The sequence below is a fragment of the Pongo abelii genome, chromosome 8, assembly GCF_028885655.2.
Source record: "Pongo abelii isolate AG06213 chromosome 8, NHGRI_mPonAbe1-v2.0_pri, whole genome shotgun sequence".
NCBI lineage: Eukaryota > Metazoa > Chordata > Mammalia > Primates > Hominidae > Pongo > Pongo abelii.
The window spans coordinates 73,230,088-73,257,837 of record NC_071993.2 but is presented as its reverse complement, the minus strand read 5'-3'; the positions used below and the strand labels follow the sequence as shown (position 1 = coordinate 73,257,837).

Genomic DNA, 27,750 nt, shown 5'->3' with positions numbered 1-27,750 from the left:
CTCCTGCTCTTGCTATCCCTTTTTCTGGCTCCCTGGGTGGGCTCAGCAGCAGCAGCCCAGGGTGACCTCACTCCCTCTGCTCTGCCCCAGTGGTGCTTCAAAGGTCACTGCATCTGGAAGTCGCCAGAGCAGACATACGGCCAGGATGGAGGCTGGAGCTCCTGGACCAAGTTTGGGTCATGTTCGCGGTCGTGTGGGGCCGGGGTGCGATCCCGCAGCCGGAGCTGCAACAACCCCTCGTGAGTGTGCTTGGCTAGGGTGGGGAGGGCAGGGAGCCCCTCCTCAGGGCGGAGGGGCTTGGAAGAGAAGGCACTGGGGAGACAGTGCAGGAGAGAAGGGCCCCTGTGGGTGATTGTGTATGCTAATGCATGAGGACACAAAATTGTTGGTGGAGGCAGATCACTCCTACCTGCATCCACTAAGGACTCTCAGGTCTGCCTTCTGTGCGTTTGTCTGAACCAGTGGTTCTCAAGCTCATGCGCAGAAGATTCCCCAGAGTCTGGGTGGCCCTACTTCTTCATGCATGTAACAAGTCCTCTCATGACCCTGACCCTCTGGCTAAACTTTGAGAAACACTGATCTAAGCTCTTTGTTGGAAGAATCAATTTCCTAACTTTGTTTTCTACCACATGGAGAAAATCTCCCTTTAATTTTTCTTAACTCTTTCTAACATCAAAGCTCCTTCCCCTCTTCCCCACTCCCGAGTTTTAGCATTCTGGGGGAGATGTCCATTCTCCCTTCTCATCCCCTCTATAGGGATCTTCTCCCCAACTCCACGGGTTTGGGACATCTGAGCCCTAGTTCTCCATCTCCATCTCCAAGCAGAAGCAGCCTGTTTAGAACAGCACCACGAGAGATGGGGACTGACCAAGGCCAGCTGCGTGGGTCAGTTGACTCTAGGAATGCAGGAGTTCTGAACCCTCACAACGACAGGGCCTGGCCTGACCCCCTCACAGCACTGAGGGGTATGATGAAGACTGCGGAATCACAGAGTTGTAGGGTCACAGTGGCTCTGGTGTCCTCAGGAGTGGTCATTCATACTCTGTTATTTATCTCTAGGGATGGGAAACTCACTGCCTATTGAAGCAGCGGTTCCTTTGTTTTAGACAATATAGCCGTATAGTTAATATGGACAGCTATATTGACCTTCTACACACATGAACCAAAATGGACTGCTTTGTAACTCATCTGTCGGGAATACAAAGTCTGTGGTTATAGAAAAGCCCAGGGGTCCCTGTTCTGAGTAAATCACCTTGCAGGCATGACCGATAATTATCCCTTGGTATAATTGGTATCAAAGCTACCATTTATTGAGCTCCTGTGTAATAACAACTATTTTTATTTTATGAGGCTTAAATGAAATAATATGTGTGCTCTCAGCACCATGCTCACACAAATTAAATACTTAATGAAAGACAGCTGCTGTTATAATAATCATTATTATAGTATGTCAAGCACTTTGTGCTAGGTGGGATGCTAAGCACTTAGGTACAAAAATCTGTGCCATTCTCCCACATGTCTATGAGTAGGGTACTGTTAACCCCAGCACTTGGACACTTTGTATCAAGTCTTACCCAATCCTCTTGACTTAATGGAGAAGAGAGCATAGATGACTATAAAATACCTTTTCTTACTATTCTTCACAGACACACCAGGAGGTGTGTAAAATAAGAGGGATTATAGTCCCTGTTTTCAAGGGGAAATTAAGCCACAGCAAGGCTAAGTGGCCTGGCCAAGGTTGCATGGTCAGGACTTGGAAGCCAGCTCTTCTGATTCCAAATCCAAGTTTCTTTTACCACTCCATAGTTTATGATGATATTAAGTGGAAGTGGATGCAAATGGGAGTGGCTGAGTCATTTATGGGGCCTACTCTATGCCAGGGCCTGCAAAACAGTTGAAGGCACCCACAAAGATGAATAAGAAGGATTTCTCTTCCAGTCCAGCTGGAGAGGGTTAGTCAGTCTGTACGTCTGTCTGTCACACTCACTGTGGAATAGGTGGTGTATGTCTGAAGGGTAAAGCAGTCAGGGAGGAAGAGGGATCTGGAAGGCTGAGCTCCACAGCCCCCACCCTGGGAGACATTCTCTGGTTTATGTCAGTGGAGGCCCTTGTCATGCTATTATGAATGGCTGAGCTGCTCCTGGTGGCTGTGTGGGAAGCCTGGCCCTCCCCAGCCTTCCCAGCCAGCAAGGTCACCCATTTCTCTATGTCTGTCCCAGCCCAGCCTATGGAGGCCGCCCGTGCTTAGGGCCCATGTTCGAGTACCAGGTCTGCAACAGTGAGGAGTGCCCTGGGCCCTACGAGGACTTCCGGGCCCAGCAGTGTGCCAAGCGCAACTCCTACTATGTGCACCAGAACGCCAAGCACAGCTGGGTGCCCTACGAGCCTGACGACGGTGAGCGGGCCCCACCCCCCTCCCACTCCATGTCCTTGGGCATCTGTGGGGGCTGCGTGTGCCCAGGCAGGGCCTCCTACGCCTGCATACACCAGTGAAGGTGGAGGGACAGTGGGGGTGCCAAAAGGGACACTGCAGTCAGCAGGCTCACCATATACCCTTGTGTAGGCCTGTTCTTGGCATACTTCTGGGGTCATCATCCCCATCAAGGCCATCCCTGATTTGTGTACTTATGACAGTTTTCTGGCAGATGCAAGGAAAGTGTCTTGAGGAAGGGACACTTCACACACAGGTGTTGCCATGGCCAGCAGCAGTGTTGGCTGTTAGGGTTGCCTGCCTTTCGTCTTCTGTCCCTACGTTCAGGGAGAAGAATTATACAGGTGCAGGCGCCCTTCTCATTGCATGACCAATGTCCTGAGGAGCTCAGTCCTATTACACGCTGTGTTTTTAGGTTTTACTGATTGGATTGTGGTTTCAGAAGAGTCAAAGAGATGATTTTCGAAGGCAGGCAGATAGGATCTGGTGGGATCTTCATACCAACTCTCTAGGCTGCCCTGGGGCATACACAGGACTTCTGGACTCCTGTAAAGAATCTGAATTTGAGGACCATAGTGGTGCCAGTTCCCATCTGTTTTTGAGTGTTTCCAGTGATGGCTCCATAGCGGCAGAGCATCCAGTGAAGGGTTGGGATTCGTGGCAAGTCAGAGCCTCGGCTGGAAGAGCCCTCAATGATCCTCTGATTCCAGCTTTTCCCTGCCAGCCTCTCCATGGGTCCTCCATGGACAGATGCTCATTCTCCATCACACAACTCTTGGCCCAGACAGCTCCCATCAGGACGGGCTTTCCTTCCCGGAGCCCGGGCTCCACCCCAGAACTGTCAGCTCTTCAGCTCCGGTCTGGAATGACAGACTCTTCAGGTTGGAAGGGACCTCAGAGGCCTGTCATTGCCAGATTCTTCCAGAGCATCCTTGCAGGGGGTGTCTTCTCTCTGCTTGGATTCCTCCTACTCTGGGGAGCTCACCAGTCCCTTCACACTGTTGCTGCCCAGAGAGCTTCCGTTGGTGCCCAGAGAGCTGCCTGCCTGGGTCAGGATCCTGCCTGTCCTGGGTTGGAGCTCCCCCAGACCCAGGTCCCTCCAGGAATCTGGTTCCTGTGGATGAAATCCAAGGTGGTCTTGGAGGTTGTGGCTCCAGACTTGAGTCCTTCATGCTGGAGACAAGGAGTCACCAGCTGTCCTGGAGCCCAGGGACCACAGCAGAGCCCAACAGGTTCCTTAGTAATTGGCTGAGGGAATCTTGGTTTGAAAGCCTTCCAGATCCATTCAGAAACCAAACCAGCAACCACAGCATTGGGGAGAGGAGGGGCTGGGAGGCCCGTGGGGCAGCTGGACTTTGGGTTTTTCCCAGGACTGTTAGACGAATTCCAGGAAGTTAGCTAAGCCCCCAACCTCCTTTTTTCTAAGAAGCACAGTAAATGTTTATATATTCTCTGGAACCTCCTTTTTAGGACATCTATAGCCCACATAAAGAAAGAAACATTTAATTGTTAGGACCAGAAAGGACTCTCTTTCTCCCTAACTGTTGCTCCATTTTGCAAATCCAGATACAGACCACTTTTCTGCCTTTTTCTCACGCAGCCTTCTAATGTTTGCAAACATGTTAACACACATGTCATACATGTGCACAGTGAAGTTTTGTAGGGGTCAGAGCAGGACTCAAGCCAGACTGCTAAGGTTAGAATCCAGACTGAACCACTTACCGTGTGGCTGTGTGGACTTGAGCAAGTTCCTTAACCTCTCTGGTCTTCAATTTCCTCCTCTGTAATGCTAGCACCTACCTCATTGAGAGGGTTAAATGAGTTAATTCATGAAAAGCCATTAAAGCTGTATGTTAAAGGCATGTGAAGGTTTTAGAAATATCTAGTACATAGTAAGCATTCACCAAGTGTTGGCTTATTATTACTTTATCACTTGATTTTTCTCAATAAGCCGATGTGGCATTTTTCTGATTAGGGTTAATAAAAATAGGGAACAAAGGCTGGGAGAGGTCAGAGCATTTATCCAAGGTCACATGGCTAATAAGTGACACAGCAGGGATTTTCAGCCCCAGCGCCACACCCAGTGCTCCCCCAACTGCCCAGAGCTGGCCCCAGAGCTTTCTGGCTGGACCACATACTGATCTGTCCTGGGCCACTTTCTCTGAGCCCAGCTGGGGGCTCAGCATAGTCCCTCTCCCTACAGACGCCCAGAAGTGTGAGCTGATCTGCCAGTCGGCGGACACGGGGGACGTGGTGTTCATGAACCAGGTGGTTCACGATGGGACACGCTGCAGCTACCGGGACCCATACAGCGTCTGTGCGCGTGGCGAGTGTGTGGTGGGTGCACCCCTGGCCACCCCGACTACCGGCACAGGGAGACTGGAGGGCTGCACTGCAGCCCCTCCTGCCTGGGAAGATGAGCATTGCCTCACCGGCCCACTCGCAACACCGTGTTGGTCCTCAGCATAGCCCTGGGGTGCTGGAAGGGGCTAATTATTGCTCAGCCCCATTGGCGGGGAGAGGAGATGGCAAGAATCCTCATCACGCCGGGTTTAAGACCTCAGCCAGGTCCCACGGTGAATTTGTGCCAGAATCCTGTCCAGGGACACCTCCCAGGCCAGAGGTCCTCTCCTGACCAGGGCCTGGGGATGGGAATGGGAGCCCTGGGGTGGCGGTGGGGGCAGGGGAGCCTCCTCCCACTGACCTCACCTCTGGCCTCAGCCTGTCGGCTGTGACAAGGAGGTGGGGTCCATGAAGGCAGATGACAAGTGTGGAGTCTGCGGGGGTGACAACTCCCACTGCAGGACTGTGAAGGGGACGCTGGGCAAGGCCTCCAAGCAGGCAGGTGAGCCGGGCTGGGGCTGGGGGGATGATGAGGGCTGACTGGAGTTCTTGCCGTCCCTCAGGGGGGCCCTCCTTCCTTGAACTGTACCACAGTCTGGGGTGGGGAGAAGGGGCCCTGGGGCCCATCTCCAGGCCTTCCTGGGTTGCCCAGGCTGGTGAGCCAGGTGCTGCAGCCAGTCACCTCACCTTCCAGGCAAGCTCCTCCCTGAGTTTGGGGCCCAGGAGCTCCAAGAGGCATTTTCCCGCTAGGTAATGTTTTGTGATGGGAGCTTGGCCATCCCCTGGACCTTGGGGCTATTGGTGGGAGGGAGGCATCAGACAGGTCTAAAGGTGTAGCCAAGACTGGACTGATAGTTTTCTTTTCCTCTCTCCTTCCTCATTTTTTTTAAACCTGTGGCACTTTCTGCTTTGAATTCCTGGTATCTTTGAGTTCCTTGACTTTCCTCTCTACCTCCAATCTGACCAGACTTGCTGTGGAAAAGAACCAGATATCAGTCCTTCACACTTTAGTATAAATGGGGCCTATTTTCCCTTGGGAGATGTTACACTTTGTCTTACCTTTGATTGTTGGGGACAAGGTTGGTGGCTCTGAGATAGTCCAGGCCTTGGGTGGGGAGGGCCATGGGGGCTCAGGACAGTCATGTGGAGTCTTCATGGCCTTTATCATTTAAATCCCATCAGTAGCAAGTAGTTTAAGGTGTGAGAAGAAGGGGAGAGAGAGAGTCAGAGGAGCAAAAAGGGAGGGGGGAAGGGCAGAAGTGAGAGGGAGAGGAAGACGGTCAGGAAAGAGGGAAGTAATAGCAGCTCTCACACACACGGAGGCCCTTAGAGTTTACATGACGCGTCTCATTCGATCCTCCCAGCACCCTCATGGAGAAGATCTCATCCTCAGTTTACAAATGAGGATACAGAGATTCAGAGAGGTTCTGTGATCAAATGAGATGTTCCTGGGTGCCCAGTGAGGGAGCAGGGGATGCTGGGCAGTGGGACCACCAGCTTAGGATGCTCACGACTTCTGGATCCCCCTGTGTGGCAGGAGCTCTCAAGCTGGTGCAGATCCCAGCAGGTGCCAGGCACATCCAGATTGAGGCACTGGAGAAGTCCCCCCACCGCATTGGTGAGTGCCCGGGTGCTGAGAGGGGACAGCAGGGCCCCAGGCCCTGCCCTCTGACTTGGGAGAGCTGGGAGAGCAGAGGGCAAGATTCTAGTACAAGTGGTATTGTACTAACTGGAACAATGGGCAGAGACCCCCTTTTCATTTTATTTTAAATTTATGCTGCATGGGTAACCCATTCCATGGTTTACATTTCAGAAGGTCTAAAAGGGGACCTAGTAAAGAGTCCTCTTCCTACCCTTGTATCCTGGGGGCAGTTTTCTTCCCTAAGGGCAACTACTGTTAATAATTTCTTGTGCACATAGATGGCTGTTAAAGGAAAGCCATGTTCACAGAGCGTATCAGTCAGCTTTTGCTGCCTAACACACCACTCCAAAACTTAGTGGCTTCAAACAAGAATAATTCTTAGCTCGCGGTCCTGTGGGTCATCAGTTTGGGCTGGGCTCTGTGGGGTGGTTCTTCTACTTGTCTTCTTGGACCAAGTCATGCAGATGCCCTCAGCTGGTAGGTCTCTGGGAGCTGGTTGGTCTAGGATAGCCTCGCTCACATGTCTGGTGGTTGGTACTGGCTGTCAGCTGGGGTCACGGAGGTGGCAGGGCTGTGTCCTCAACAGGCCAACCCAGTATTATTCACATTATATCTGTCACATAGTCCTCAGGAACAGCTTGTGTCATGTTTTTTAGTGTCCCATTAGTCCAAATCACATGGACAAGCCCAGATTTAAGGGGTAGAAAAATAGACTAGCTCTTGATGGCAGAAGTTACTGTGCAAAGCAGCATGCATAGAGGAATAGGAGGAATGTAGAGGCATTCTGCAGTCTACCACACAGGCTGTTACATTATTCTCATTATAATCATACTTAAACACCAAGCCACTAAATGAGGTGACACCCTTATGCTTGTAACAGTTATCCAACTATGAAGCCAGGCTGGATTAAAAATGAGAATACCACAATAAATTAGTAAATTTAAATGAAGGCCATTAATATAATGTGAGAGATGTTTTGTTTCATTTTTGCTGAAACTAAATTGGCTGTCAAAAAATGGACATGTCCGGAGAGGCAAATCCATAGCGAGAGAGAGAGAATAGATTAGTGGCTGCCAGGGGCTGAGGAAGGAAAGAGGCATGACGGCTAATGGGTATCAGGTTTCTTTTTGGGGTGATGAAAATGTTCTGGAATTAGACAGTGGCGATAGCTGAATCTACTTAAAAATCAGGGCGGGTGCAGTGGCTCACGCCTGTAATCCCAACACTTTGGGAGGCCAAGGTGGGTGGATCACTTGAGCTCAGAAGTTTGAGATCAGCCTGGGGAACATGGCAAAATCCTGTCTCTACAAAAAAAAATACAAAAATCAGCTAGGCGTCGTGGAGCATGCCTGTAGTCCTAAGCTAGTTTGGGGACTGAGTCAGGAGCATCTCAAAAAAAAATTTTTTTTTCACTGGATTGCACACCTTATTCGAGTGAGTTGTATGGCATGTGAATTATATCTCGGTTCAAACCCAGTGAGCCTGGTTCAGAGCAGGGTCCCAGTGGCAAGTGGGCAGAAGACTGCTTCTCCCACACTGGTCAGTGGTGTCTGTGTTCAGACCCCTTTGTGGAGGACGTGCAGGCCACAATGTCCCCTTGAAATGTCACAGAGGCCCCTCTTACTTATTACGTCTGCCTAGTCACACTGCTTGGCACCAATTTCATCATAAATGGAAAAACAAAACACATACCTCTTGGCAGGCTCACATCACACACAAATGCTGCCATTCATATTTTTAGATTATCATCAAAATAGCAATTTGTAAATATCTTCAAAATTTCCTGGATAACTTGCATTTCCTGGAGAATGCATCTGCATGGGCACCTCCCCTTAACACAGCTCCAGTGGGCTCCTAAACTTCTATTCTTGAAGGCACCTGAAAGGGCATTGTCCCAACAGGCCATAGGCACAAGGGGAAACTGAAACCCAAAGTGGATTGGGGGCCTCTGTATGCCCTGATTCATCCATGAGGAGTGTGGGCAGAGCCAGTCTGGGCCCAGGTCTCCTGCCTCTCAGCTCTGTTCCCTTGCCAGCCATGCCACTCTACCACAGCGAGCCCAGGTTAGAGGACATTGGTTCAGGCAAGTCCTGCCTGCTGTGCCTGCCTGGCTGTGGGGAATGTGCTGGAATTAGGGGCCGGGGGAGGGAAGGGGCAAGGAGAGAAGGGACATCTATTCCAAGAAGAGGTGGAGCTCACGGATACTGCGTCCCCTGGGGATGATTTCAGAACATTAGCCGCCCTTTCCACTCTCTGCTGTCTCCAGAAATCTAGTTCTTTGATCCCCACGGAAGAACTAGTCTTCTGTGGAGGTCATGGCAGAGGCTGCTAGCACCCGGGGCAGGCCGAGTGCGGGCTTGCTTGCCTGTTTGTCGGGTGAGTTCCCTGAAAGGTTAGAGTTTTCTGGGGAGCCTGGTGAGGACAGTGAAGCAGGGGCAGCCCAGGAGCTGAGCTCTGAAGTTGGCACAGGTTGTGTGATTATACAGGTGTGAGGTGCCTTCAGTGAGCGGCCTTCAGTGAAAATGTGTGAATATGTGTGTGTGAGTGTGTGCATGCGCGTGCATGCCCGTGTAGGGGTGTGTGTACCCAACAGGATATGTAGAGGCCCAGGACAGGTGGCAGCCCTGGCGATGAAGGGAGAGGCTCTGTCCATTGTTATTAGACTCTCCTGGAATTGGGGACATGGGGTCTCTGAAAGGAAGTGTAGGGAGGAGAAGGAGAACTCACGCTGTTAATATCTCCTATGCGCTGGGCCATGAGCTGCCACTTTTCATGCATATATTTAGTAAGCCTCATGCCCATCTATGAATATGGTTTTCCCGTTTTGCAGTTAAAGGAAACTGAGGCTCAGAGAGAGGTTAGATACAGAACAGGTCAGTGGTGGAGCCTGGATTCGGGACTGGGTCTGGACAGTGGGGAGTTTATGGTGGTCCATAACAAACCCCCAACTGTCTGGAATGAGGGGTGCATAGTCAGGGCTCTGCTACAGTGAGGTGCAGGCACAGTCAAGGGCAATGGGCGAATTGGGGGCTGCACCTGGCCTGAGGAGCTGCCCAGCCTTAGCCTAGACAGTCTGGAGCTGCTGGGGACCAAGAGTGATCAGGGAACCTGAGGGAGAGGCCTGGGCGGGCAGGAGGTGAGGGGCATCTCTCCAGCAGCCTCCCAGGAAGGGGCGAGGCTCTTATTTTTCCACCCCTCTTCCCCACCCTCACCCTGCCCCTACATTGCTCGGTCTCTCTGGGTGCCTGGGCTCTGGCCCAGCTCCAACTGTAGCCCACTGTGTGTCCAGGACACTGTGTGTCTAGGAGCCTCCAATTCCCCATCTGTATTAACAACAGCCCAGCCCTTAGGATGTATTTAAGGACTGAACTGAAGCAGTTGGCAGAGAGACTGGCACATAGTTAGTGTTCTCGGATCCTTAGCTCTTATATGACAGTTATGACCATTTAAATCTGTCCCAGGTGGGAGCTCTGTGGGCCCTTCCTCCTGGACACCGCAAGGCTCTGGAGCCTTTGCCCTCCCTACTTGGCTAAGGGGCTTGGGTCTCAGGCTGCTGGGCCCTAGGAAGTCCAGGGTGGCCAAAGGTACCACTCAGGGGCCTTGGCCAGGTGTTGGCATCTACATGTCTCCCACCCACCTGCCTCCCGGGGTCTTTCGGTAATAAGTTGTGAGTTACTCACTGACTGGGACATTAAAGGGTAGACATTTATGGATTGTTGAAATCTCTGCCTCTGTTCCAGGCCCTGTGCTGGGCTGAGGACACCAAGATGGAGATGAGCCAACAGGCCGCTGGGAGAGGTGTGGCATCTGCAATCACAGCAGTGCCAAAAGTCCAGTACTTTTCTGGTGGTCTAGCGATAGACGTGCCCACTGCACGTCACTACTTGCCAAGCTGGCTATGTTTATGAACTCTTCTCGTTGTCCTGAGAGCCTCAGTAGTGGGGGGCGGGGATTTCTATCATCCTCCTGGGGCAGCAGCAGCCCTGTGAACTGGGTACAATTATCATTCCCATTCTCCAGATGGTGAAACTGAGGCAGCACAGTGGGGCTGAGTAGTTTCCTCACCATCAATCTGACTCCAGAGTCTGTACTCTCAACCTCTATGCTCTGCTATAGAAATTCTAGGGAGGGCAGAATCCCTGAGGACTGGGCAACCAAAGAAGACTCCCTGGAGGAGAGGAGATTATGCTGAGCCTCAACCATGGGTAGAGGTTAGTTAGGCAGGAAGCAAGGAAGGCGGTAAGGGTGAGAGGAATGGTGTGCCCTAGGATCCAGAGACAGCAAGAGTGTGTGTGTGTGTGTGTGTGTGCGCGTGCGTGCGGGTTTGATGGGGAGTGTGTTGACCTGTCTGACTCGGGAGGGCTTGGGTGGGGAGGAAAGGCCGGTGGACAGGAGCCCAGAAGGCTCACTGGGAAGGCCTTGAATTTCATATTCATGGCCCGCCCCCTGTGGAGAGGAGCAGCAATCTGTGTGACCCTCTCCCCCCACCGGTCAGTGGTGAAGAACCAGGTCACCGGCAGCTTCATCCTCAACCCCAAGGGCAAGGAAGCCACAAGCCGGACCTTCACTGCCATGGGTCTGGAGTGGGAGGATGCGGTGGAGGATGCCAAAGAAAGCCTCAAGACCAGCGGGCCCCTGCCTGAAGCCATTGCCATCCTGGTGAGCCCCACTCTGTGCGGTGGCAGCCCCTGCCAACCCCCCTTGTCCCCTTAGCTCGCTACATCTGCTGCCAAGCCAGCGTGACACCATTCTGGTGTCTTTAGGAGCCTGGGCAAGGGCAAGGCGCCTTCCATCCTGGGGTTAGCTCCTCATTTGTGCTTAAAAGCCCACAGGATGGCAAGTGAGGAGAGATAAACACAGTTGTCTCCTCACTGTCAGACCCCAGATGTTACATGCAGGGAGCCTGCTCTCTTTAAGGCAGTCTTGGAAATGGAGCCTGGAGGGAGGTTGGGCAGGGCTGGGTCATCCTGGCATAATCCCGCATCTGTGTGCATCATAGCATGGCTGGCAAAGGAGTCCAGGAGCAGCTTCCTTGGGCCTTTAAGGCAGCTGATCCAGGGGCTCCAGCCTCCTGAAAAGGGGACAAGAGCCTGACTGGGGCCCATCTCTGCCCATACACCCCTTCCTAGAGCATGGGCCAGGGCTTGTGGAGTAGGGATTAACCCAGCAGATGAGACCATGAGTTCTGTCCATGGTGCCCTCAGCACTGGCTGGTGGCAGGGATACCTTGGATGGGCTTTGTTCCTGGTGTCACTCTCACTAGCTGGGGGGCTCCTGGAGGACAGGCTCTGTGGCCTATTGGTGTCAGCATATCAATTCAATCCAGCATATATTTTTGACTCACCTTATATTTGTTGACAACCCATACATCTATGGCCAGGTGATTTTCAACAAGTGTACCAAGGCCATTCAATTGTGAAAGAATAGTCTCTTCAAAATATGGTGCCGGGACAACTGGATATCTACATGCAAAAGAATGAAGTTCTACCCCTTCCTCACACCATACACAAATATTAACTCAAAATAGATCAAAGACCTAGATATAAGAGCTTAAACCATACAACTCTTAGAAAAGAACAGAGGGGCAAATCTTTATGACCTTAGATTCTTAGATATGATAGGCACTAAAAGCATATACAGCAAAAGAAAAAATAGATAAACTGGACTTCATCAAGATTGAAAACTTAAGTGCATCAAAAGACATTATCAAGGAAAGGAAAAGACCACCTGCAGAATGGGGGAAAATACTTGCAAGTCATATATTTGATGAGGGTCAGTATCCAGACCGTTCTTAACTGCCTTCTAGAGCCAGGCAGTGTGGATGCTGCAGTGAGCAGAACAGACCGACAGACAGACAGCCCTGCCCTCCCGTCAGAACTTAGGTCCATGAAAGGGAAGAGCATTCCTAGGTGCACTGGCTGTCCTTGGGCCTGGCACACAGCAAGTGTCCAGCCTGAGTTTGTCCCATGGCAGCTGGTCTGAATCCAACCCCCTACCATACCCCAGCCATGCTGGGCACAACCTCATCCTAGCTTTCACAGGTTCTGCTCTGACCCTAAGTCCTTCTCTTCGGCCCCTCCCCTCCCAGCGCATGCCACTCTTGCTTCCTTCTCTGGTCCTGTGCCAGCTCCCCATCTCCCCTCAGGTGCTCCCCCCCACTGAGGGTGGCCCCCGCAGCAGCCTTGCCTACAAGTATGTCATCCACGAGGACCTGCTGCCCCTCATCGGGAGCAACAATGTGCTTCTGGAGGAGATGGACACCTATGAGTGGGCGCTCAAGAGCTGGGCACCCTGCAGCAAGGCCTGTGGAGGAGGTACCGGTTCCCTGACCCACCAGTGCTTTGTTGGGGCAGCCCAGGATCCCTTGAGAGGCAGGGGTGGGGGACTGATGTTGTCTCCATTTGATGTGTCCTTGCTTATGACTCAGTTTCTCCTTGAAGATCTCCAGTGTGTGGAAGCCCGTTTTGGGCAGGGCCTTTGGGATGAGGCTGGGGGTGCTAGAGCCATATCCAGGCAGAGCCTCTATCCTAAAAGAGCTCACCCACTGTGGGGACAGACAGCTGTCCAAAGCCACCTCCTCACCAGCGAGATGGAGCTGATCAGGAAGGTGTCCCTCAGAAAGTGGTGTGGGCAGGCGGGGGCATAGACAGAGGGAGGTGGGATTGGCCCACAAGGCTCTCCACAGGTACTGCCCCTGAGGCCCCAGCAGGGCAATGGGGGGCCTGGCCGGACTAGGCCCACGGCAGCCTGCCCACCCCATAGGGATCCAGTTCACCAAATACGGCTGCCGGCGCAGACGAGACCACCACATGGTGCAGCGGCACCTGTGTGACCACAAGAAGAGGCCCAAGCCTATCCGCCGGCGCTGCAACCAGCACCCGTGCTCTCAGCCTGTGTGAGTGTTCCCAGAGAGGGACAGGGAGTCTGGTTCTATGCCTAGCCCAGGCCCCAGGCAGTGGGGCTGCTGAGCCTGCTACCCTCAGCACTGGGTTATGGAGACACACCCATATAGGCAACAAGAGTTTCAGTGCTTCTGGGCTCCAGGCCCAGGCCAGGATGCTGACCTCTACCTCTTCTCTGCCTGATTGTTGGGAGTCCGGAGACATGGCTCAGCCTGCCAGCCCCCAGCCATGGTCTAGCCCCTAATTGGGATTCCCTGGCTTGAGGCTACATGCTCTTCTGAGCACAAGGATGACCTTGGGATTATTTGGGGGAGAGCCTTTGGGGAGAGGAGAGAGCTGTGCCTGGTGGAGGGCTCATGGCCAGGCCTCTGAACCTGTTGCAGAGCCGGCCTCGAGACCTCCTCAGCCTCCACCGGGCTTCCCTAGTACACCCCAGGCAGACTGAGGCCGAGGGTGGCTGGCTGGTAGCAGCCACAGAGGGCCTCGCCCGTCCTCCTGCTTCCCCAGGAGTCCTCCCTGGTAGGCGTAGGGTGCTGCCTGGGTCTCGTCAGCTTCTGCTCCTCTGGGCTGGGGGAACCCCAGGGCTGGGCATGTAATCGGGGCAAGGGTGGGAACCGGTGGCCAGCGCTAGAGGCTGCTGTGGCCTCCCTGTCTGTGCCCAGGCCAGGCCATGATAACCAACCCCTCCTCTGCCCAAGACAGCTTTATAACCAGCCCCCTGTGCTTCTCTTTCACTTGTTCCTTTGTATTGTTATTCAGACTGATTTTCTCACAAATGCCTGTAATCACAGAACATGCAGGGTTAGCTCTGCCTGAGTTCCTGGCTGGTGTCCCCCAGCCCCTACCCCTTTGGGGTTTTAAGGAAGAGGTTGACTTAGGAAACCTGCCTGGAAGGGACTAAAAGATGCCTTGGGAACCCAGGGAGGAGTAGGAGTTGAGGCTATCCCTCCTTCCATCCTCACCAGAGCAGTTTTGTTTCCTCTAATGCACCCAGTGGGCATGCGTTTAAGATGCTGTTGGAAGTTGCTCAGTGGCTAAAAGACACTTGCAGGCCACCAGCATAGCTACTCTGTGTGGAAGCTCTGTGGATGATGATGGTGACAGTAACAGTGTTCTTGTCCCAGGAGCCCCATGGGAAATTGGGGGATCTGCCTTGAAAGTGTGGTTTGATCTGTTTTGTGCCCTGATGCTTCTCAGCACCCATGACAGTGCCTGCGCCAGCGGGCACTCAAATATGTATGCGGCTTTGAAGTAATCGTGATGTGAAGATGGGGTAACTGAAGCTTAGAGGGCTAATAGCTTGCCCAGGGACATGCAGGGTGCTAGGATTTAAATACACATCATGCCTGTTTTTCAGATGAGACACAGCAGGAGAGAAGAGTGCCCTTCCTGAGGTCACATACCCAGTAGCTGCAGAGCCAGATGGACAGTTGTCCTAGGCCTCAAACATTCTGAAACCCAAACCCACTCTCTGGCTCCTGCCTGCAGCTGTCTGGGGATGGGAAGTGTCCTCTGGGATGAAGTGTCCCCTTGGTCTCATGTCCGCTCCTTTCACCCTGTTTCCAGGTGGGTGACGGAGGAGTGGAGTGCCTGCAGTCGGAGCTGTGGGAAGCTGGGGGTGCAGACACGGGGGATACAGTGCCTGCTGCCCCTCCCCAATGGAACCCACAAGGTCATGCCGGCCAAAGCCTGCCCCGGGGACCGGCCTGAGGCCCGACGGCCCTGTCTCCGAGTGCCCTGCCCAGCCCAGTGGCGGCTGGGAGCCTGGTCCCAGGTGACTTGTCCTCAGGAGGTGGGAGGGGCTTAGAGAGGAGGTGGGTCTGAGGGATTTTTTGGTGTTCCCTGCAGGCAAGAGAGTTTCTGCCTGAATCGCTCCCCCTACATCAAATTTTGTTTTTCTTAAAGTAGACTAGCTCCCACGTACCCTGGGCCGTGGCTCTGTGCTAGGCCTTTATGTTCATTCATTATTGCCAATAAGCTTCACACAGTGCCGAGAGGCATGGGTTCATGTCCCTGTGTTCCAGATGAGCAGACTGAAGTATACTCTTGCATTCCAGAAATACTTGCTGAGCACTAGCTATATGCCAGACCTTGTACTAAGAATGTGGGAACCCAGCATCAACCAGACAGAGCTGATTCTTGCCCTGGTGCAGCCCACAGTCCCGTGAGGGAAACGTATTAGACCATCAACCCACAGCCAAGCACTGACAGACTGCAGTCGGAGCTGGGTGGGGAGCAGTGGGGCAATGTGGTGGAGGATGGAGGGTGGTCACAGGGCTTCTCTGAGGAGGTGTTGCTCAAGCTGAGACCAGAGGGACAAGCCACGGGAAGAGACCAAGTCAGGAACAATCTTACAATGTTCCGGAAACCAACAGGACAGTGGGGCTGGAGCTGACTGGGAGGGATAGGGGCTGCGAGATAACACTGGGGAGGCAGGCGGGGGTCCACGGCTACAGGCTTTGCAAGGGGTTTGCATGTATTCTAAGAGCAATGGGAAACCAGGGAAGCCTTTTAACACGGGCATTACAAGCTCTGATTTCAGGTTGTAAAGATTACTCTGGCGGTGCTGTGGAAGGTTGAGTGTTAGACGGTCAGGGTAGCAAAAGGGAGACAGCAGTAAGGCTGCTTAGTTATCTGGGTGCTCTGTGGCTTAGATCCTGGAGGTTACCTCAGGGAAATTGCCTTGAGGAAATTGTCTTGGGTTTTCTTTTAAATACTCATTTGATGTGAACATTGAGAACATCATGCCAAGTAAAACAAGCCAAGCTGGATGCAGTGGCTCATGCCTGGAATCCCAACACTTTGGGAGGCTGAGGTGGGCAGATTTTTGGGAGGTTGATGTGGGTGGATCGCTTGAGCCCAGGAATTCGAGACCAGCCTGGGCAACATAGCAAGACCTCGCCTCTACAAAAAATGTAAAAAGTTAGCTGGGCGTGGTGGTGTGTGCTTGTAATCCCAGCTGCTCTGGAGGCTAAGGTAGGAAGATTGCTGGAGCCCACAAGGTCAAGGCTCCAGTGAGCTATGACCATGCCACTGCACTCCAGCCTGAGTGACAGAGCAAGAGCTTGTCTCACAAAAAAAAAAAAAAAAAAAAAAAAAGAAAAGAAAAGAAATAAGCCAGACATCCAGACACGTAAGGACAAACCCTATATGAGGGCACTTTGCTGGTGATTTCCAGGGGCTGGTGGAGGGCGAATGAGGAATTAGTGTTTAATAGGCAAGGAGTTTCAGTTGGGAAAGAAGAAAATGTTCTAGAAACAGATGGTGGTAATGATTGTACAACAATGTGAATGTGCTTAATGCCACTGAATCGCAGACTTAAGAATAGTTAAGATGGGCTGGGTGCGGTGGCTCACGCCTGTAATTCCACCACTTTGGGAGGTCAAGGCGGGCAGATTGTCTGGGGTCAAGAGTTCAAGACCAGCCTGGCCAACATGGTGAAACCCTGTCTCTACTAAAAATGCAAAAATTAGCCGGGTGTGGTGGCGCATGCCTGTAATCTCAGCTACTCAGGAGGTTGAGGCAGGAGAATCGCTTGAACCTGGGAGGCAGAGGTTGCAGTGAGCCAAGATCACGCCATTGTACTCCAGCCTGGGCGACAAGAGCGAAACTTCATCTCAAAAAAAGAAAAAATTAGTTAAGATGGCAAACTTTATGTTATATAGATATTACCCCAATTTAAAAAACCTCATTTGATCACAACGATGTTTATTGTAACAGCAAAACATTAGGACGTATCCCAAATGTTTATCTATAGAAGATTGGACAAAAATCATGGTCTGTTCATACAATATAGTACTATACGACAAGAAAAATGAGCAGGCCTGAGCTGTACTTACCAAAATAGATAAACTTCTATTATAAAGATTACATTTAGGTGAGAAAAAGCACTTCAGTATGAAGTAAAAAAGCACTTCCAATGGATGTCATTTCCTTAATGTATAGAGGGGCACAACACAATTTGAAAATATTCTGGGATGCTCATTTATTAAGGCTGGTGGTGGCATCTGGATAGGGTTTTGTGAATAACTCCATACTTTTCTGTATTTTGAAATATTACATTATGAGTATTTGTAAAGAACCAAAAATCCACACACAACTCATGCATTTTATATGTCTCCATAATATATAGCTTCATTTGTTTTGATATGAAATAGAAAGATTGCTGGTCTTCAAAGGACCCCACAGATAAAAGTAACAGAGAGATGGCAGATAGTGGAAGATACTGGCCCTGTCGCAATAGCAAAATATAGAGATGAATCTCTAAATTTAACTTTTATTAAGTAAGAATTGCAATTCAAGGCATACACAGAGACCAGGTGGTCTTCAGTATGTCCAAAGAACAAAGGAAAGGTTGGAGGTTTTATTAGAAAGAGACATGATATGTATTGTGTTGAACACAAACTCATTGGCAGTAGACAAGCTTTTGGGAGCTGGCAGGCTCTGACTGGTGAGTGATGGTGCTATGGAAAACTAGCCGTGGAGTCACAGCAGGTTGTTTCAGCAGCTGCTAGGTAAAACTGGTCTTGGAATTACATCAGCCTGTTTCAGCAGCTGGCCTTGTGGAAAATTTAATTCTTGGAGCAGGTGCTAGGTGCCCTGAGTGCTTTTTCCCCTGGTCCCTCAACTCTGATTTAGTTGGGTGTGACAAGTATGACCCTATTCATATAATCAACTTTCACAGCCCCTTATGAGACTGACTGAGCAGTCAGGAGCTGTTAGCTGCTGTTTGTAATGATTCATCCTGGGAGGATAAGCTGTGTTTGTCTCATAGTTCTGTGTGGCCCCATGACCCTTGTGTCTCAGTGGTCACACGCTCCAGTGTGGGAAGTGGGGCCCTGCAAGTTCCTCTCCTTCCAGCTATGTAAGACTGTGGTCAGCGTCTAAAAAGTGACCCAGTCACATTGGGCAACGCTGCATTCCTAGAGTCCCTGCCCCTCCATTGAGGACCTCCACATGCCCTGTTTGTCAGAGTAAGAGTGGGTCAGGTCCAGGGGACAATGTGTGTGGCCACCCCCTGCAAACGGTGGTCCTCTGCTGCCTCCTGCTCCTTGTACCCACACCCTGCCCCCTCAGGGAAGAAGACACTTTTGAACGTACTTCTGCAGGCCCATGTTTGGTAAATCGAGTCACAAGATGATTGACTATCAGAGCTAGTCAGAGAAGGGTCCATGGAGACCCTGTCGCCCGGCTCTCTCAGTTTACAGAGTAAGACATTGAATCAGGGTGGGGGTAGCAGACGCCACAATCCAGGCCCCTAATCCTGTTAACAGGATATCATCACATCAATCCACCTGCCCCAGGTTACACCATGTAGTGGATTGCAACAGGGGAGTTTGCTAGAGTGATACACAAAATATTAAAGAACCCAGGCACAGACCAGACACAGTGCATGCAGGTGGTAGTAGGGAATGGGGTCCCAGAGGCTCCCTCCTGAGCCGGAGATTAACCATTTAGATTGTGGAAAGGCCCATGGGGTTCTAGGCTCAGGGCAATGGCTCTTCACCATTCGTATCAGGATTATTTGACAACAGGTGCAGTGTCCCACTGAGGCTCCTTAGAAGCAGTCCTTGCATGTCCCTCTGGTCAAGTGAAGACTTGGTGCTCTCCTTTATACCCTTTCTGTCCGCGGGCATTGGCTGGGCTCTGAGCTCACTGACTCGTCTTTCTTCTCTCCACCTACCCTGACCCCGGCCACTGTGCCTGGCACTGACCCACCCATGGCAGTGCTCTGCCACCTGTGGAGAGGGCATCCAGCAGCGGCAGGTGGTGTGTAGGACCAACGCCAACAGCCTCGGGCAGTGCGAGGGGGATAGGCCAGACACAGTCCAGGTCTGCAGCCTGCCCGCCTGTGGAGGTGAGCCAGAGGAGATGGGGAAGCCAGGTCCAGTCCCTTGGGCCAAAGTCCGAAATACTAGAATTGCTTCTCCCTGCTCACAGGAAATCGCCAGAACTCCACGGTGAGGGCCGATGTCTGGGAACTTGGGACGCCAGAAGGGCAGTGGGTGCCACAATCTGGACCCCTACATCCCATTAACAAGATATCATCAAGTAAGTATAGTCTATGGACCCTACACTGCTCCCCAGACCTTTCGGTGGCCCTGGTGTTGCAGCATGGGCCACTCAGTGGAGCAAACCCAGCTTGTAGCTGTCTGTGTGACCTTCACCTCCCTGAGCCTCAGATACCTCAGTTGTGAAGCTGGGAGGAGGCTCTACTGGTCCATGACCCGTTACCTGCAATTCCAAAATGTTTATTTCTAAGTTTGGTGCAAACTTACCTGGCAGCAAAATCTGACCTGAACTAATGAGGTCATTTATTCTTTTGATATAGAAATTTAGCCATATTTAGTTACAAGGTGATATCTCAGGCTCCATTGAGGTTGTTCTATAATATAAACACAGAATATTATGTTTCTGATCCCAAAAGTTCTGAATTCTGAACTATATCTGGTTCCGAGATTTTCAGAAAAGCAATTGTAGATCTGAGCTGCCTTTATAGGGCTGGTGAGAGAATTGGATGAGAGAATGCATGCAGTCCTGTCCGGCTGTCAGCTTCCAGTAACAATAGGCCTAGCAATTTCTCTCAGCCCCATGATTCAGTTCATCCTCCCGTCTTTCCATTCATCCACCCAAGGATAAATATTTACTGAGCATCTGCTACGTGCCAGGCTGTAGATTCTTCACTCCTTTCCTAGGTTCCATCTCTCTTTTCCTTCCTCACCCTCCCGAGGACCAGGGTCTGGCAAGATGAGTAGCAGAAAGATCAAAGACCCTAACTCCTAGTTAGAGGACCAGTTGGCTACAAATTCCTTAACCTCTCTGAGCTTAGTGAGCTTATCTGTAAGATAAGGTTCTGACTAGATGTCCTCAAAGGACCTTCTACTTCCAGTCTTCTACTTCTCTGCTCCTAGGCTGAGGCTCTGACTGGGGGAGTGCCTGGGTTTCCTGCCCTCTTCCTTCCCAATGCAAAGGACGATTCTGATTCTGGTTCCAGAAATCTGGCGCCATCTAGAGGCCACTGGCTTTCCATTTTTCTCTGCTCTTTCTCTTGTTCCCCTAAGCCTGCCCCTCCACCTGTGTCTCTTCTTTCCCTCTGTCCCTCCCACTCTTCCCACCTCCCTCTTTCTCTCTCTCTCTCTGGCAAAAATTAGTAGAAAGCAAAGCTCCTGCCTTCACATTCTGTCTGGAGAAACCTACATGGAGTTATCACAGAAAGGTGTGATATTTTGGGCAAAGCAAACTAGTGTAGTGAGCACTTATCTTTGCCAGGTGCTTTAAAGATGTTATTTGCAATGTTATTATTCACTGGTAAGGGTCAACATCAGCCTCATTTTATAGGTGAAGAAACTGAGGCTTGGAGGGTTTAAGTGACTTGCCAAAGGCCTCACACTTTTAAGTGGTAGAGTCTGGATTTGAACTGAAATCTGCTTGATTCCAAATTAAGTAGTAGCAGTCTTAATGTCCCGATGTGTGCTGACTGTGGCAGGATGGTCAGTCTGCCTGTCCCAAGCATGAGTTGCCTGGGCTCTAGCCTGACCCTGGCTGGAGTGGGCCAGACTCCTTGGGTTGATTGGGAGAGGCTAGGGTTCCCACTTCCATCCAGAGCAGCTGCATGTTAGAACCACCTGGTGGTAGGCCACACCCTAGATTGTCCAGTGTGAGGGTGAAGGAGACGGGCACCCCCAAGGATTCCAGTGTGCAGCAGGGCTGAGGGCGAATGGTGAAGGGCCAGGGTTCTCAGACGCATCCACACGTGGAGTCCCCTGGAGGGCTTGTGAAAGCACAGCACTTGAGCCCCAGCCTGAGTTTCTGATGCAGTAGGGCTGGGTGGTGCTGGAGGATGTGCATTGCCAGCAAGCTTCCAGGTGACGCTGCTGCTGCGTGTGGGGACATCACTTTGAGATCTGCCGCTCTAGAGGATTTTAGTTCCTCTTCCATGTAGTCAGGGCTCGCTCTGCTGTCAGGTGGCTCCGTAGCCTCCCCCACCACCAGGAAAATGCTTTACAGTGGATCCAGCAGGGGCGGGGGTGGAGGGCGGGCAGTCAGTGGGTGAGTGGGAGGCGGGGCCACCTGACTGACAGGCATCCCCACATTGCTTCCATCCTTGTCCTTGTGCTGTGTGTGCAGCGGAGCTCTGCACGGGAGACAGGTCCGTCTTCTGCCAGTTGGAAGTGCTCGATCGCTACTGCTCCATTCCCGGCTACCACCGGCTCTGCTGTGTGTCCTGCATCAAGAAGGCCTCGGGCCCCAACCCTGGCCCAGACTCTGGCCCAACCTCACTACCCCCCTTCTCCACTCCTGGAAGCCCCTTACCAGGACCCCAGGACCCTGCAGATGCTGTGGAGCCTCCTGGAAAGCCAACGGGATCAGAGGACCATCAGCATGGCCAAGCCACACAGCTCCCGGGAGCGCTGGATACAAGCTCCCCAGGGACCCAGCATCCCTTTGCCCCTGAGACACCGATCCCTGGAGCATCCTGGAGCATCTCCCCTACCACCCCTGGGGGGCTGCCTTGGGGCTGGACTCAGACACCTACGCCAGTCCCCGAGGATAAAGGGCAGCCTGGAGAAGACCTGAGGCATCCCGGCACCAGCCTCCCTGCTGCCTCCCCGGTGACATGAGCTGTGCCCTGCCATCCCACCGGCACATTTACACTCTGTGTACTGCCCTGCGACCCCCAGCTCAGAGGACACACATAGCAGGGCAGGCGCAAGCACAGACTTCATTTTAAATAATTCGCCTTCTTCTCATTTGGGGCTGTGATGCTCTTTACCCCACAAAGCGGGGTGGGAGGAAGACAAAAATCAGGGAAAGCCCTAATCGGAGATACCTCAGCAAGCTGCCCCCGGCGGGACTGACCCTTTCAGGGCCCCTGTTGGTCTCCCCTGCCAGGACCAGGGTCAACTATTGCTCCCTCCTCACAGACCCTGGGCCTGGGCAGGTCTGAATCCCAGCTGGTCTGTAGCTGGAAGCTGTCAGGGCTGTCCGCCTTCCCGGAACTGTGAGGACCCCTGTGGAGGCCCTGCATATTTGGCCCCTCTCCCCAGAAAGGCAAAGCAGGGCCAGGGGAGGTGGGGGACTGTTCACAGCCAGGCCGAGAGGAAGGGGGCCTGGGAATGTGGCATGAGGCTTCCCAGCTGCAGGGCTGGAGCGGGTGGGACAGAAGGTGATCGCAGGCCCAGCTCCTGGAAGCCAAGAGCTCCATGCAGTTCCACCAGCTGAGGCCAGGCAGCAGAGGCCAGTTTGTCTTTGCTGGCCAGAAGATGGTGCTCATGGCCATACTCTGGCCTTGCAGATGTCACCAGTGTTACTTCTAGTGACTCCAGATTACAGACTGGCCCCCCAATCTCACCCCAGCCCACCAGAGAAGGGGGCTCAGGACACCCTGGACCCCAAGTCCTCAGCATCCAGGGGTTTCCAAACCGGTGCTCACCCCTTGGCTCCACCAGGATGGCAACTTCAATTATCACTATCAGCCTGGAAGGGGACTCTGTGGGACACAGAGGGAACATGATTTCTCAGGCTGTCCCTTCAATCATTGCCCTTCTCCAAAGATCGCTCCTGCTGGAGTCGGACATCTTCATCTCCTACCTGGCTCAAGCTGGGCCAGAGTGTGTGGTTCTCCCAGGGGTGGTCAGACCCCAGGACTGAGGACCAGAGTCCACTCATAGCCTGGCCCTGGAGATGACAAGGGCCACCCAGGCCAAGTGCCCCAGGGCAGGGTGCCAGCCCCTGGCCTGGTGCTGGAGTGGGGAAGACACACTCACCCACGGTGCTGTAAGGGCCTGAGCTGGGCTCAGCTGCCGGCCATGCTACCTCCAAGGGACAGGTAACAGCCTTAGATCCTCTGGCTCTCAGGAAGTGGCAGGGGGTCCCAGGACACCTCCAGGGTCTTGGAGGATGTCTCCTAAACTCCTGCCAGGTGATAGAGGTGCTTCTTACTTCTTCCTTCCCCAAGGCAAGGGGGCTGTTCTGAGCCAGGCTGGAGGAACACGAGCAGTGGGCCCCTGGCCTGCAACCCCTTTGGAGAGTGGAGGTCCTGGGGGGCTCCCCGCCCTCCCCCTGTTGCCCTCCCCTCCCTGGGATGCTGGGGCACACATGGAGTCATTCCTGTGAGAACCAGCCTGGCCTGTGTTAAACTCTTGTGCCTTGGAAATCCAGATCTTTAAAATTTTATGTATTTATTAACATTGCCGTTGGACCCCAAAAAGTTGTGTGTGTGTTTCTTTTTCTCTCTCTGATTTATGGGAAGGGCACAATGAAGCCAGAGCTCGAAGGTTGAGGGCTGGGCTATAGCAAGAGAACTGGGGATGGGGGTGCAGCTCCCTGTGGCTGTCTCCTGTCCCTCCACCTTTCCACCCATGCCCTGCTGCGGCACTGCCAGGTGGGACACAGGGTTGCCACCGGTTTCTTGGCTACTGAATCTCCTGTTTCCCTGGGGCCCAAGTTCCAGGACAACACTTTATTTAAGGTTATTATGAAATTCTCAACCTGTTTAAATGCAACTAGAGGCCAGTGGGGCAGAGTGGCTCATGCCTGTAATCCCAGCACTTTTGGAGGTGGGAGTTCCAGATCAGCCTGAGCAACATAGCAAGATCCCGTCTCAACAAAAAATAAAAAGAACATTAGCCAGGAATGGTGTTGCATGCCTGTGGTCTCAGCTATTTAGGAGGCGGAAGTGAGAGGATCCCTTGAGCCCAGGAGTTTGAGGCCACACTGAGCTGTGACTGCACCATGGCACTCCAGCCTGAGTGACAGAGCATGATCCTGTCTCAAAAACAAAAAATAACAAGAGGGGCTCTCTAAAGGAATCTTAGCAACCACAGAACAAAGAGATTGTCATTGAAAGCAAAATGACCGCAACCACTTTTGCCTTCTAAGCAGTGGCAGAATTTGTGTCATGGAGTAAAAGAATCTACACTGCTGGGCACTTAGAAAAGGTGAAGCTAAGGCCGAGGAGAAAATGGTTTGGAGACTCCTACCCCCGTGGGGGTGGGAACACAGAGAGGGCAGCCTCTCCATCTGTCTTTGGCTGGGGGCTTTTTAGGATGCAGGTTGTCTAATATGTCTAAGGTTCAACTAAATTTGTGTTGCCATCTCCCCATACATCTGGAAATGTCTGCTCCCCAAATTAAGGGCTTCTTATGGGTCAGGATTTTTGCTTGTTTTGGTGGAAACTGAGAAAATGAAAGGATTCACGGGTGAAGATAGAGGAACAGCACCAAGGGCCCTCTTTCCATCGCAGCCTCAGAAACATCCCTCACTTCTTGTAGGAGCCCAGTGGGAAAGGCCATATGGGAGTGGTCTCACCCCTTCCTGCCCTAAACGGTTTCCTGTTTGAAGTCTGGTGGGTGCAGGTGCCAGGGTACCAGACTGCCTGTCTCTTCCCTGGAGGGGATTCTCCAGGCCACTCTGACTTCAAGGCTGTATGGCCAAGCTTCCTCAGCCCATAGCCAGGGGCCAGCACACCTGTCATTTTGGAGGAAGCCCCCTGAAGTTCCAGCATCTCCTAGGGACAGTGCTGCACAGAGTTACCCTTACCCGCTTGTCCAAAGAGCCTGGGAAGTCCTCACCATGGCAGTCTTCTGTGTCCAGATGGCCTCCTTGAGGTTCCAGCCTGTGACTTCATTTGGGCTAGTAAGGCCTAAAAGCTCCAGGTGGGGAAGGGATCGGGGGGATGGCAAGGGTTTAGGGAGAGCAGGAGACTTACCTTCCCATTCCTCCAGAGGAGGAAAGGGGCAATTGGAGCCTCGTCATGTTCCTGGGAAATAGATTGGCCTCTGGGCCCTTTCTTGATTTACCCTCCTGGTGAACCTCCAGGCCTTCCACCTGAAATGACACAGCAGGCAGGGGAAGAGGGGAAGGCACAGAGCCTGGGCCATCTGACCTGGAAGATCTCCTGCTCCCTACCTGGCTTCAGGAGACTGAAGGCTTGGGGGACAGTAGGGGTCTGGGGGAGGAGGGAAAGAGCAAGAAGGGGTGGAAATGTAGCTGGGGCAGTCCCAGGGACCCAGCTGCCACGGATTAGAAATCTCTGGGGCCTACACCACAAATCTTCTCCTTTAAAAAATTATGCAAGAAATATATGCTCATTATTGAAAAATTTTACAACCTGAGGAAAAAAAATCTATAATTCTACCTAGCAGTAACCACTGTTAATAATTTGGTTATCCATTCCAGATGTGTGCATGTGCAAGATTGTTCGTGTCTGCACACACATACACACACGCTGGGTGGATATTATTAATACTACACTCATACACGTCATCTGGGATCTGCTCCCCCTCCTACCCTACCTACAGCAATATAATAAGAACACGTTTCCATCCTGAACTACGTTGAACTACGTTTTTTTTTTTTGTTTTGTTTTTTTTTTTTGATGGAGTTTCGTTCTTGTTGCCCAGGCTGGAGTGCAATGGTGCAATCTCGGCTTACTGCAACCTCTGCCTCCCAGGTTCAAGCGATTCTCCTGCCTCAGCCTCCTGAGTAGCTGGGATTACAGGCATGCGCCACCACTCCTGGCTAATTTTGTATTTTTAGTAAAGATGGGGTTTCTCCATGTTGGTTAGGCTGGTCTTGAACTCCCAGGTGATCCTCCTGCCTCAGCCTCCCAAAGTGCTGGGATTATAGGTATGAGCCACCGTGCCCAGCCACGTCTTCATTTTTAATGACTGCACAGTACCCCACAGTATGGCTAGATGACCATTTATTTAACCAAATCCTCTAGTACCTTAAACTTCCTGTACAGCCTGTGGAACCGTGAGCCAACTAAACCTTTTTTCTTTATGAATTACCCAGTCTCAGGTAGTTTTTTATAGCAACGTGAGAATGGACTAATACAGAAAATTGGTACCAGAGAAATGAGGCATTGCTATAAAGATAACTGAAAATGTGGAAGCAACTTTGGAACTGGGTAACAGGAAGAGGCTGGAACAGATTGAAGGGATCAGAAGAAGACTGGAAGAGGTGGGAATGTTTGGAACTTCCTAGAGATTTGTTGAATGTTGTGACCAAAATGCTGACAGTGATATGGACAGTGAATTCCAGGCTGAGGAGGTCTCAGATGGAGATGAGAAATTTATTGGGAACTGTAGTAAAGGTCACTCTTGCTATGCTTTAGCAAAGAGACGGGGAGTATTGTGCCCCTGCTCTAGAAATCTGTGGGACTTTGAATTTGAGAGAAATGATTTAGGGTATCTGGTGGAGGAAATTTCTAAGCAGCAGTGTTCCAGAGGTATCCTGGCTACTTCTAACAGCATATACTCATATGCATTCACCAATATATGGTCTGAAATTGGAACTTACATTTAAAAGGAAAGCAGAGCATAGCAGCTTGAAACATTTGTAGCCTGACCATGTGGCAGAAAGACCCATTTTCTTAGGAAAAAGTCAAGCCAGCTGTAGAAATTTGCATAAGTAGAGGAGCCAAATGTTAATAGCCAAGACAATGGGGAAGATGTGTCAAGGGAGTTTCAGAGGCCTTCATGGCAGCCCCTCCCATCACAGGCCTGGAGGCCTAGGAGGGAAAATGGTTTCATGGGCTAGGCCAAGTGCCCCACTGCCTTGTTCAGCCTCAGGACATGGCACCCTGAGTCCCAGTCGCTCCAGCTCCAGCCATGACTAAGTTTCCCAAATATGTCTCAGCTGCTGCTACAGTGGGTGCAAGCCATAAGAAGCCTTGGTGGCTTTCACGTGGTATTGGCCCTGCAGGTGCACAGAGGGCAAGAGTTGAGGCTTGGGAGTCTCTGCCTAGATTTAAGAGGATGTATGGAAATGCCTGGATGTCCAGGCAGAAGTCTGCTGCAGGGGCAGAGCCCTCATGGATAACCTCTACTAGGGCAGTGCAGAGGGGAAATGTGGGGTTGGAGTCCCCACACAGAGTCCTTACTGGGGCACTGCCTAGTGGAGCTGTGAGAAGAGTGCTCCGTCCTTCAAACCCCAGAATGGTAGATCCACTGACAGCTTGCACCACGCACCTGGAAAAGCTGCAGGCACTCAATGCCAGCCTGTGAAAGCCACCAAGTGTGCTGTAGCTGGCAGAGCCACAGTGATGGATCTGCCCAATGCCTTAGAAGCCCACTTCTTGTCTCAGTGTAGCCTAAATGTGAGACATGGAGTCAAAGGAGATTATTTTGGAGCTCTAAGATTTAATGACTGCCCTTCTGGGCTTCAGACTTGCATGGGGGCCTGTAGCCTCTTTGTTTTGACAAATTTCTCCCATTTGGAATGGAAGCATTTACCCACTGCCTGTACTTCCATTGTATCTTGGAAGTAACTAACTTGCTTTTGATTTTACAGGCTCATAGGTGGAAGGGACTTGCTTAGTCTCAGGTGAGACTTTGGACTTTTGAGTTAATGCTGGAATAAGTTAAGGCTTTGAGAGATTGTTGGGAAGACATGATTATGTTTTGAAATGTGAAAAGGACATGAGA

The 27,750-nt window shown here is 51.8% G+C and overlaps 1 protein-coding gene across 2 annotated transcripts in view; it reads left to right on the top strand.

Moving 5' to 3' along the window:
• The window catches only part of ADAMTS14 (ADAM metallopeptidase with thrombospondin type 1 motif 14), an 87,086-nt gene extending 63,558 nt beyond the window's left edge, over nt 1-23,528 (top strand). For both annotated transcript variants that reach the window (XM_054522525.2, XM_063727627.1), the window contains exons 11-22: nt 91-239; nt 2,220-2,395; nt 4,635-4,768; nt 5,153-5,276; nt 6,312-6,392; nt 10,912-11,075; nt 12,562-12,730; nt 13,179-13,311; nt 14,885-15,092; nt 19,046-19,175; nt 19,259-19,369; nt 21,446-23,528. In XM_054522525.2, coding sequence (XP_054378500.2) covers nt 91-239; nt 2,220-2,395; nt 4,635-4,768; nt 5,153-5,276; nt 6,312-6,392; nt 10,912-11,075; nt 12,562-12,730; nt 13,179-13,311; nt 14,885-15,092; nt 19,046-19,175; nt 19,259-19,369; nt 21,446-21,939 — 2,073 coding nt within the window. In that variant the 3' untranslated portion in view covers nt 21,940-23,528. The remainder of the gene's footprint in view (nt 1-90; nt 240-2,219; nt 2,396-4,634; nt 4,769-5,152; nt 5,277-6,311; nt 6,393-10,911; nt 11,076-12,561; nt 12,731-13,178; nt 13,312-14,884; nt 15,093-19,045; nt 19,176-19,258; nt 19,370-21,445) is intronic.
• The last annotated feature ends 4,222 nt before the right edge of the window (nt 23,529-27,750 follow it).